At 39.4% G+C, this 12,356-nt stretch overlaps 1 protein-coding gene across 5 annotated transcripts in view; it reads right to left on the minus strand.

Moving 5' to 3' along the window:
* SPATS2L (spermatogenesis associated, serine-rich 2-like) overlaps positions 1–12,356 on the minus strand; it is a 172,750-nt gene that overhangs the window by 48,421 nt on the left and 111,973 nt on the right. For all 5 annotated transcript variants that reach the window (XM_011949962.1, XM_011949961.1, XM_011949959.1 and 2 more), the window contains one exon: positions 11,579–11,825. In XM_011949962.1, the coding sequence (XP_011805352.1) occupies positions 11,579–11,825 (247 nt within the window). The remainder of the gene's footprint in view (positions 1–11,578; positions 11,826–12,356) is intronic.

Below are 12,356 nucleotides of genomic sequence, written 5' to 3' on the forward strand. Positions count from 1 at the left end.
GTCAGGAGTTTGAAACCAGCCTGGCCAAAATGGTGAAACTCCATCTCCACTAAAAATACAAAAATTGGCTGGAAGTGGTGGCAGGCACCTGTAATCCTAGCTACTTGGGAAGCTGAGGCATGAGAATCACTTGAACCTGGGAGGCAGAGGTTGCAGTGAGCTGAGATCATGTCACTGCACTCCAGCCTGGGTGACAGAGTGAGACTCTGTCTCAAAAAAAAAAAAAAGGAACAATTCACACGGACAACAGTTTGGGAACAATTAAAAGAAATATGGCACATTCATAAAAATACAATGCAGATATTTAAATCATGTTTTTAAATAACATTTAATGATATGAAGTAACGTTGATAATCTCATGTTAAGTAAAAAACAAAATACAAAGGTTCACAGGCCATTTAATATCATTTTTAAAAAAATCTACATATCTGTGCATTTAAAACATTCGGAAATAAAATTTAACAATGGTTGTTTCTGGGAGGTAGGATTGCTTCCTTTTTTTCCCCTCAAATCTTACTGAATTTTCAAATTTCCTCAATTAGTATAAAGTCTTTTTAAACCCATAAACACAAAATCCATGATTATCTTTAAAAAGCAACATAGCAACTTACAAAAATTTAATTATCTTTAAAAAGCAACATAGCAACTTACAAACATTTAATTAACCTATACTTCTCCATGTATTTTATCATTAATAATTCAATAGAGATCATGAGAAAGGATTGTGTGAGTGCCCATCTTTGTTCCAGGTCCCAGAAATACAATGGTAATGAAAGACAGATGTGGTCTCTGTCTTCACAGAACTTGCAGTTTAATAGGAAGATGTATAAATCAAACCACCATACAAACAAATGAAAAATTGCAACTGTGGTGTTAGGAAAGAAAAGCATATAGTGTTCTGAAATCTGTAACTGGCATATTTGACCTGGGGATAGCAAGTAAGAATTCCCCAAGGAAGTAACACCTAAGGTGAGATCTGAATGATCTCATCTGAAATCACATGAAATAATTAGTTGAAAAGGGTGGGAAATTATATTCCAAGCAGTGACTACATTTGTAGGGGAGAAAGCATTGTGTACCAGTTATCAAGTTATAGTGTCTCTTGGCTCCAGATCTACTCTTCTTGCCCTACTTTGTGATGCTGGAGCTGAACCCTGTAAGCAATTCTCTTTTGCCAGCTAGTAGAATGTTAACTTTGATGTCAGCAGATGGCAATAAAGTGACCCTGCAAGGCTATAAGAACAGGAGTATACCTCTCTTTGGGGTTCTGGACCTCTATTATTATTAATTATTATTATTCACAGGAATCCAGCAGCCAAGCAGAGGAGCTCCAACCTACATCCTCATGCCATGTTCCTTTCCCCATCTCCTGCCACCGTCAGTGGCTTTGAGCAGCTGCAATCCATCTACACCCTCTAGCAATGGCAGCCTCTTAACAGAAGAACTCAGTCCATGCCCTTCGACAAGTTTTTTCACCACCACAAGGCTGCACATTCCTCTGGTAGCCATACACCTTCTTTAATCAGATCAGAATCTCAGTCTTGGCTTGGGGGCCTCCCCTAGTCCTTAGTTCCTTTATTGTCTGATTTTCTTCAGTATAGATAGAGGAATTGCTCTCATGCTAAATGTGGACACCTTATGGTCCTCATTTATCCCTTCCAGTAGTTAGTAACCTCCTACTGTTTTAATTAACAATGCTTTACATTACATTTCTCCTATTCAAATAACCAGCATGGTTCCTACCTCCTGACTTGATCTTGACTGATACACATGGCCAATATGAGGGCCCGAACAGAGATCTATGAGGTCCCGAACAGAGACCAGCATGGCTAAGGTAGACAGAAAGAAAGAAGGAATGTGCCATGCAAGGAGGGTGGAGTGGGACACAGGGGCCAGACTATGTTGGACTTGCAGGACAGGGTAAGTCTTCTTGTCTTTATCGTAAGAGGTCAGATTTGTGTTTTGAAAAGATTACAGGATAGAGAATGATTTACAAAGGAACAAGGGTAAGTGCTAGGAGATTAATGAGTGGACTATTGCTGCAGTGCAGGCAAGTGAGGATGGTAGTTTTGGTGGGAAGGCAGGGGAAGAGACTGAGCAATGAATGAATTCTAGAAATACATGGAAATGAAAACCAATAGGAAATGGAGATAGACTGGAAATGGGGAGTGAGAAAGAGGGAGATGTCATGACTGATGACTAGATTTCTACTTTGCACAATTGGATAGATGGTGCATTAGGATCAGGAACACTAAAAGAGAGCCACGACTGGGAAGGGAGATGAGGAGTTTGTTTTGAGCATGTTGTTGAAGTGCTTTGAAATATCAAAGTGAAAAAGCAAAAGAAGAGTCTGGAGTTCAGTGTAGCCGGAACTAGGAAGATGAGTTTGTGAGGCATCTTACATAATTAAAGCTAGAGTATGGCTGAAATAATCTAAGGAGAGTGTGTAGCTTTATATGATGAAGGACCTGAGATCAAACAAGCCCTGGGTAGCTTCAGCAATTTAACAGCCAGGTAAAGAAGAATGGCCTCCAAAGGGAACAGAGAGGAAGCAGTAGACACAATCAGGAGAGTGTCATGTCATAGAAACCACAGGGAAAGGATAGAGTTGTTAAGGACAGAGTGGTCAACAATGCTGAATACTGCTAAAAGGAAAAAATAAAGATGAGAAAACAATGGCTAGATTCAATAACATGGAGGCCATTGCTAAACTTACCTAAAACAGCTTACCTAGAGCAGTTTATTTGGAGAGATGGGGCTGAAAATCGTAACAGTGAGGTGATGAGTGACAGGGAGGTGAAGAGTGGAGACAGGGAGTAAAGATAACTCTCTGAATATGTTACAGAATAATGGTCTAGTGATGAAGCCTCAAGGAAACTCCTTTTTTTTTTTTGAGACACAGTCTTGCTCTGTCACCCAGGCTGGAGTGCTGTGGTGTGATCATGATTCACTGTAGCCTCGACCCCCAGCTCAAGTGATCCTCCCACCTTAGCCTCCCTAGCAGCTGGGACTATAGGCATTTGCTAACAGGCTCAGCTAATTTTTGTATTTTTTGTAGAGATGGGGTTTGCTATGTTGCCCAGGCTAAGAAAATCATTCTCCCATAATTATTATATATTGTGATTTGCAAGTTTCATCATTCTTCTATCTTTATATGACAGGGTAATTAACAAAAATTTGGGGAAACAATAACTTTGGAACAGAGACCAAAATAGACAGGTTTGTGCAGCAGACATAATGTCAGTTCTGCCTTCTCATAATGTCTTTATCAAATACAGATAGACTTTATTATTTCATTCAAACCCTATGAAGCTTGATCAGCTCAGAGGGCATAAAGGTGGTAACTTTTCGACTGGAATAACATATTTAGTTTTATTTACATTCACTGTCTTTACAAGATCTCATATGTCATTAATACCTTAATAGGTTTAATATATATGTATATCATTATATATAATAATATATACATAAATATGAAAAGGTAATAAAGTCAATGGACTAATTTGTCAATGACACAAGGTAGGCCGGTTAACATGATTTTTTCCACTGTCTTATTTCTCTGCAAAACAGGTCTAAATCTTATTGCATGAAAAAAACTTTTCTTAATTTTTAATTTTTGTGGGTACATAGTAGGTTTAGGTATTTATGAGGTGCTTGAGATATTTTGATATAGGTATACAATGCATAATAATCACATCAGAGGAAATGGAGTTTCCATCTTATTGCATTTTAATAGAAACAGCTAAATCTTTGTTCAAAAATCTTTAAAAATTTTTTTAAAAGCCTTATGATCTTTGTAAGTGGTACATTCCATTTAATTAGGTCCATTTGTAACTGAAATCACCATAACAAGGAGAGGGTGGGAAGTTATAAAGGTATCAGCTATTCAGAGATGAGTAGTTTTGTGTTTCTGCTGTACGGTTGCAGCAAAAATACTTTTGAATGAGAAAGAGAAGAGAGCGGGCTTTGGTTTCACTCTGCCCAGGTGACTGAAAAATACCTGAGGGATTTTATGTTTCCTGTGCCCTCATATCACTACATCCTGTGTCTATCTCTGTCTCTTTCTGCTTTATCATACATAAAGAAAGGAAGCAGGGCTCTAAGTCACTGCAAATGCTATCTAAGATACCAAGTTACTTGAAGCTGAGGTTGAGACTGAATAACACAACTATAAATGGGAATTAATACCAAGTATTTGAATGCTAAAACAATAATTAAAGATGAATGACAACAGTAATTATGTGCTTTAAAATATAAACTTTATTTTTATTTTTTTATTTTTTGAGGCAGGGTCTTGCTTTGTTGTGCAGGCTGAGGTACGGTGGTGTGATCATGGCTTACTGCAGCCTTGACCTCTTGGGCTCAAGTGATCCTCTCACCTCAGCTCTGCAAGTAGCTGGGAGTATAGGCATGGACCACCACGCCCTGCTAATTTTTAAGTTGTTTTTAGAACCAATTCTCACGATGTTGCCCAGTCTGGTCTTGAACTCCTGGGCTCAAATGATCCTCCTGCCTTGGCCTCCCAAAGTGCTGGGATTACAGGCATGAGCCACTGTGCCTGACCAAAATATAAACTTCAGAAATCCATGTTCACATGATAGTACTTAACATCAGCTATATATATGTTAATACAGTATTAGATCTTTAATAAAAAAAAAATAGTAAAGGCCAAGGTGGGTGGATCACGAGGTCAGGAGATGGAGACCATCCTGGCTAACATGGTGAAACCCTGTCTCTACTGAAAATACAAAAAATTAGCTGGGTGTGGTGGCGTATGCCTGTAGTCCCAGCTACTAAGGAGGCTGAGGCAGAAGAATCGCTTGAACCTGGGAGGCGGAGGTTGCAATGAGCTGAGATTGTGCCACTGCACTCCAGCCTGGGTGACAGAGTGAGACTCCATCTCAAAAAAAAAAAAAAAAAAAAAAAAAAAAAAAAAGTTAAAACCTATGGCTATAATCCAACAAGGGCATCAGCTAAGGTACTTAACAAAAATTTAAATGAAACACTGGCTGTTCAGACCATTGTAAGTTGGCATGAGACAGCCTGAATTGAAGCATTGGGATCTTAGCTTCAATGTCTCCAGATACGTCACAGCAAGACCTTCTATGGAATCGCCGCACACACGCACTCCCCAGCTGCCCTTCTACATGCTGCCTTTATAACATTTATTACAGTCTAGAATTATGTTGGTAACTTAGTTGTATTCTGGTTTATTATCTATCTCTTCTCCCCATCCCTCCACCCCAAAGAATGTCAACTCTGCAAGAGCAAAACCTTTGTTGTCTTGTCCACTTCCTGTAGAATTCCTGACACATGTTGGATGCTTAAAAATATTTACTCAATGGATAAATGAATGATAAGAGGAAAGGTTTACCCTGTTCCAGATGCTGAGCTCATCACTTTATATATCTCATTTACTGCTCACCACAATGTTGTAAAGTGGAGGAATGTTCTTTATTTTGCAGATGAGGAAAGTGAGATGAAGCGTGGTTAACCTGTCCAGGGTCACACACCTCATAAGTGATGAGGCCAAGATTTGAAACCAAACATGTCCAACGCTAAAGCCCTGGTTCTTAGCTGTGATATTATATTGCTTCCATTTGAGAGCTGGCACTGCTGAAATCCTAGAATATACACATTTGACTTTACTATTAAAGTTCTAAGCTGGCTGCTTTCTTTTTGTTGATCTTTGCTAATCCTCTGTCCAATATAGGGCTTAGAGAAGCAGGGGAGGTAATCTTGAGGCCAGGACCAACAGCAACATAAAAAAATCTGCTTGAACAACCTGTGGGGAACCACCTACCACAACAATACTGTGAAATGGTCGTGGGTTGTTTTTGTTGTTTGTTACAGGAAGCACAAATCTGGGGGAGCGACTAACATTCTAAAGGCACAGGACCCTTTCTCTCACATTTGGTTCAGTTCACTTGAGGATGAGAAAGCAGCTCTGTGCAGATGCTGCTCCCAAGCACAGAAGCTGCATTGCAAAGGTAACTACGACAGGGTTGTTCCTGCTCTGTGGTACAGGGCAGGTTGTACCGTCCAGTTCGTGAAGGTCAGCAACCATGGCATGGAGCCTTCTGTTCCAAGGAACAGGGACTGAAGGCTTGGCTTCCCAGGATGCTTTACACGAGGAGGCAACATAAAGGATGGCTGCTGGGTCAGCAAGAGGAGCTCAAGAGAGGGAAAACCCTACCCTAGAGTTTATTTCTGGGATGCTGCTGATGGTCCACAGTCCTGCTCCTTTCCTATTCAATGGGAATTACGTCCAGTGGGATAAAGACAAGAGAGGAATCTGAATTCCTATTCTAGCCTAAGTGGAGACAAGTAAATGCTATACATTTTAGCTTATGAGCCTCAGGAAACATAGGGCAGGAGGAACATTTGGGAAAATTAGACCCTAAGGTCAAAATGTGCTTTAGACATTTAGATAGGGTCTTAGAAAAAAGTATTATCCTTGGCACTACTTTTAGTAAAATAATTTTTGTTTGTTTGTTATTGTTTTTGAGAGAGGGATTTGCCCTGTACCCCAGGCTAGAGTGTAGTGGCGCAATCACAGCTCACTGCAGCCTCAAACTCCTGGGCTCAAAGGATTTTCCCACCTCAACCTCCCAAGCAGCTGGGACTACAGGTATGAACCACCGTACCAAGCTAATTTTTCTTTTTTTCAAAGAGATAAGAGCTCGCTATGTTGTCCAGGCTGGTCTCAAACTCCTGGCCTCAAGTAATCTTCCCACCTCAGCCTCTGAAAGTGCTGGGACTACAGGTGGGAGCCACTGCGCCTGCTCGGCAAAAATAAATCTTGATCTACTCTTTGCCTGATTTTGTATTTAAGCCCAGGGTGATTTTGATTGGATTATATAAAAGATCCCATTTGAGCTGTTATTAAAAATTCTGAGATACAGAAAAAAACTACTCTCAGGCTTAAAACATACTCCTAAACTTCTAAGCTATCTGCTGACACACAGCATTGTCCCACTTGACAGTGCTATATTTACAACCTGAAATGATGATGCTTTTGGTGGTGATTTTTCATGTAGGAAGTCACACTAACACCCCTGAGCCACCTGCATATATCTTAAAGCTAACTTTCCCCTACCAAAAAGTGATTCTGTTTAAGACTTTTAAAAAGAGGGATCCTGAATGTCAAGGTGTTATAAAAAGATAAAACATCCATCCCACATGTTCACAGCCTCCTGCCAGTGGGGCACTCTGGGCAGGCTTTGTTGAGCTAGTTCCATTACTGGAGGGCTTGATAAACGCTCCACTATAGTAGCCTGGAGATTTCTTTTAGGCTTATGCTGTGAACTCACTCAAGCACAGAATATCATTATGTGGCTTTGTTATTGTGACTTTTTTCTAATTTTTCAATTACACACTTTTTTTTAGGAGTTAGGGAACTCATGGTTTTAGCAGTAACTCTCTACTACATGATAAAATTGCATAGATTTGAGTCAGCCTTTTGCAAACTACAGAGAGTTCAAAAGGGTTATCCTCTCAGCTTCTCAACCCAGGAGCCTTGGTTTCTTCAGTTATAAAGTGGGGAGCCAGGATTAAAGTTTCACTTTCATCCTTTCTAGTTCCAACATTCTACTCAAAATGGGGTACAGAGTGTCTACAGCCTAACACTCATCTGCAGATGAGTTAGAGCTCTTGCGATTGCCAATAGATTGAGCAAATATATTAAAGCCATTAGATAGTTTTGGCATCAACTTTCTGATGAACCTTCATAATCTGAAGGCAGGAAAATCTAACTACAATAGTCCTGCCTTATTCACGGTTTCAGTAAACCATGGTGAACTGTGGTCTAAACATAGCAAACAGAAAATTCCAGAAATAAACAACTCATTAAGTTTTCAGTTTCATACTGTTCTGAGTAGTGTGATGAAATCTTGTGCCATCTCACTCTGTCCTGCCCAGGATATGATCATGCCTTCGTCCAGAGTATCCATGCCATACACGATACCTGCCCACTCATCACTCTAGTGACTGTCTTGGTGATCAGATTGGGTGTCATCGCATCTCATCATGTGGGCATTTTATCATCTCACGTCATCACAATAAGGATGTTTATAGTGCAATAAGATATTTTGAGAGAGAGAGAGAGAGCAAGAAAGAGACCAGTATATTGCTATAATTGTTCTATTTATTATTGGTTATTTTTAATCTCTTACTGTGCCTAATTTATAAATTAAATTGTAGCACAGTATAGTATAGTACAGGAAAAAAACAGTGCACATGATTTCAGGCATCCACTAGGGGTCCTGGAACCCATCTTCCAAGGATAAGAGCAGATTACTGTAGCTAAAAACTCATTTTAAAATTTACAATCATAACAGGTGGGCTGCTAATGAAGTTAAGGGCCAAGAAGGAGAATTTGCTTCCTTTTGGAAGAACATCTACTAAGCTTCCATTACCATCATTTCTTCTTCTTTTTTTTTTTTTTTGAGGGGTCTCACTCTGCTGTCCAGGCTGGTGTGCAGTGGCATGATCACAGTTCACTGCAGCCTCAACCTCCCGGGCTCAGGTGATTCTCCCACCTAAGCCTCCCAGGTAGCTGGGAGTACAGGCATGCACCACCAGGCCCAGCTAATTTTTGTATTATTTATAGACAGGGGGTTTTGCCATGTTGCCCAGGCTGGTCTTGGACTCCTGGGCTCAAACAATCCTCCCGCCTCAGCCTTCCAAAGTGCTGGGATGACAAGCGTGAGTCATCATGCCTGGCTCATTTATTCTTTAACAGAAAAATTTGTTGCACAGGCATTTGTAATGAATCAGTGACTGTATTAACAAATAATACTAACACATCTCAATGCTTTCATGCTATACTTAAAAAACAGAAGGGAGAATGGGATCACTGTGCAAGAAAGAATTCTTCACAGAAAGTTTCATGTTAGGGTTTCCAAACGCCCCCTTGTACCCACACCCCTGGGGGGTACTTAACTATAAAGGAAGCTGTCCACTGGGAAGAAGACACTTCTAAATTGCATTTACTTTAATGTCACATACTTGATAGAGTTACTGACATTGTTTTATAAAGAAGGTATAAATTATAAGTAAATGAAAATATATACATGCTAAGCTTTTATTCTATGATTGATATCAAAATGGCAACTTGAGTAATTAGATTTTGAAAGTAATTCATGTGAAAGCAATAACAAGTAAAGTTGGGAATCTGCCACTCGATTATTTAATTTCTTTCTCTTGCTCTGACTATAAATCAAAACAGTCTTAAAATTGTAGGCACAGTGAAAATTGAATTGAAAAATTCCTGGAGAATTCAGATTCAAAATGAAATAGGTTATTTTTGTTGTTGTCATTGTTTGGTTTTAGGAAACCATCATGAAGTAAATAAGGATGATATGAGTTTCAGCACTATTAGTGGAGTTGTTAGGAAATGTGTTTCTGGAAGAAAATTCATGCTTTGTGAGCAATTTAAGAAATTACTAGTGTATTATAGAGTGTGCCAGTTATTTAACGCCTTCTCACTGCCACCCTGATTTGGTACATGTCACCATTTGTTTTTCTGTTTGCACCTCCATCTCTTCTGGTAGACTGAACTTTTCTTAGGCATGGATGGGTCTTATTCATCTTTGGTTTGTCAGAGGATAGCAGTGTGTCATATACAGCAGGTGCAATACCTGAGGGCACTCAGTAAAGTTCTCCTTACTTCTCTCTAACCCTCCAAATCCTTTTTACCACCTCAGTTCTATTGGTCCTTTAATACCCATTGCTCCCAGGAAATCTCCCAGGATCACTCAGTTGGATACTGCACCTCTCTTCCCCAAACCTTAAACTCACCAGTGAATCTACAGCCTTCTCTTCAAAGATATCAGAATGTGATTCCATCAGGGCCTAGACCATATCATATCCTTCTCTGAATCTACTGTGGCATCCAGCACAGTGCTCTGAATATAACAAGAGTTTAAAACACCACTGATTCAACAAACTCAGGATTTTATAACTAGAGGACTTTGGGGGTCAACTAGTGTAGTGGTTCTCATCAAGGGATCTACCACCTTTTAGGAGACATTCTGAAAAACTGAGGGGGCATTTTTAAAAATTAGCAAAATGATTGTGTGTGTGTGTTGGGGATGGGGTTGGGGGGCAGGATGCTAGATGACTTGCAATCCTGGGAATGTCCTACACAACAAAGAATTATCCTGTGTTCTGGACTTTCTTATGTTCTCCCAGACATTCATGATTGTTAAAAAATATATATATATAATTATGTGAGTCTAGACAGTTTTACTATGGATTTCCAACATTTGCTTGGATTTCCAAGATTCAACTATTGTGTAAATTAAAGTAAGATGGTACTTTATGATGTTTAGAACTTGACTGAGAATTTTTGGCCATGTGGAAAACCACATCAGCAGTCATGATATTAGAGCTGACACTCATTACCCTAAATCGGACTGCATTTGTAGCAGGTGCATTCACAGTGATTCCATGTTATATACAAATATACTTACTGAGATCTTACTGTACATGTCAAATGTAAAAAAACAGTATCCACAATATCCAGCTGACTACTGCCTTACTTCATTTAATTGCAAAGTGATTCATTTTAAGTGGGTGTAAAAATCTGGCCTCTTTATTGAGCTTTCTATTTTAGTTTTTCCTGAATTTCTTATATTTTTATTTATTGAAATTCTGTTTCTAGGTAGGTTATATTATGCACAAATTCTATTTTAGTTATTCCTGAATTTCTTGTATTTTTATTTACTGAAATTCTGTTTCTAGGTAGGTTATATTATGCATGAGTTTTATTTTAGGATTTGTTCTAAAAATGGGGCATTGGGTCAGATAGTATTGAGAAGCACTGATCTAGTAGATTCCAATGCAGTTTCCTTATTTTTCAGAAAGGAAATGGGACCCTAGAGAAGATGATGTGCCCAAAGTCAAACAGTGGATTACGAAGTAGCCTTTTGAAGATTAATAAATATATAGTTAGAGCACAAATGATTAATGTTCCAGATTCTAACACCCTGGAAGATTATGTTCTGTCACATCATATAAAAAATACCAACAGTTAAAATAATTTGATCTGCCCTTTCTAAAAGAAAACATTTAAAAACATTTCTTTTTGTCACCAATTATTCCTTCTACCCCAGGTGAATTCTAGCAAAGGTGTTTATACAGAATATTTCTTTAAACTAGAATTTCCATTAAAAAAGACTGGCTAAGTGTGGTGGCTCATGTCTGTAATACCAGCACTTTGGGATGCCAAGGCAGGATTGCTTGAGTCCAGGAGTTCAAGGCTGCAGCTGTAGTGAGCTATGACCACACCAGTGCACTCTAGCCTTGCATAGCAAGACCCTGACTCAAAAAAAAAAAAGAGAGAGACAGAGAGAGAGAAAATCCTCTGACTTTGTGTAGAGCTAGATTGAGCATTTATTCTCTGCCCTGTTACATTCCCCTTCACCCCCCATCCTGGCTTCAGGAAGGCTGAATTGTACACACTGCAGAAAAACAACCTTCCATTTTCAACAATATCAACAGTAGCCCCAATGAGCTCCCTTTGTGCTCTTTACATCTGTGTCTTCCTAAGCAATTTTACTTAAGCATTACTGACCTGTGACCCCACGAAGTGCCTTTGAAGGTTCCTCAGGTATTGAGATCTTTTTCTCACGAGGGACAAGGGCTGGTTTTTCATTAGCAGAATCCGTGGACGAGCTGTCCTTCTCGCAGCCATTCATGGGGCCGTTTTGAATCTGTGGTGGCTGTGGCTGCAGGGGCCCTGCCTCGGGCCTCTCCACCTTGTCTTTAGCATCTTTGTTGCCTTGATGCTGCTTGGACTTGCTTCTTTTTCTTTTATTGTTCTAGAATGAGAAACACATGAGAACATAATATTCAACTCAGACTCTTGAAATATCAGGTGAATCTGAGAGATGAAAATAAGATACGTTATCTTTTTTGGTTCCTGGCTCTTCTTACAGACTGGATGAATATTTACGTCTTTATTAAACCCAAGTTAAATTAAGTATCTTTTCTCTTATAGTAAGTTGTATAAACTTTCACCTCATAAACACAATTAAAAAGGTTCCAATAAAAGGAAGAAAAAACCAACAAGGAATGGCTTAAATAACTGACATATTATTTGGGCAACTGGAGGCTCTACAGTAAAATCTTGTGATAACCATCCTGAAAAAACTTGATTTCAGTTATCCTGCCCTCGGGGATTAGCTCTCATCTCAAAGTGGTGAATGCTGGAGAGGCAAGGAGGCCACTAAGGTTCCCATCTGCTGGGCAGAAGGAGAGGTATAGGAGAGGGCTACTAGGGAAAAGGCAGGCAACTTCTTCTTGTAAAATGAGGGCACAGAAGGTAGGTCCTTAAAGTCCAGGTTGGGTCT

Source organism: Colobus angolensis, unplaced genomic scaffold (assembly GCF_000951035.1).
Source record: "Colobus angolensis palliatus isolate OR3802 unplaced genomic scaffold, Cang.pa_1.0 Scaffold30, whole genome shotgun sequence".
NCBI classification, from domain to species: Eukaryota; Metazoa; Chordata; class Mammalia; order Primates; family Cercopithecidae; genus Colobus; species Colobus angolensis.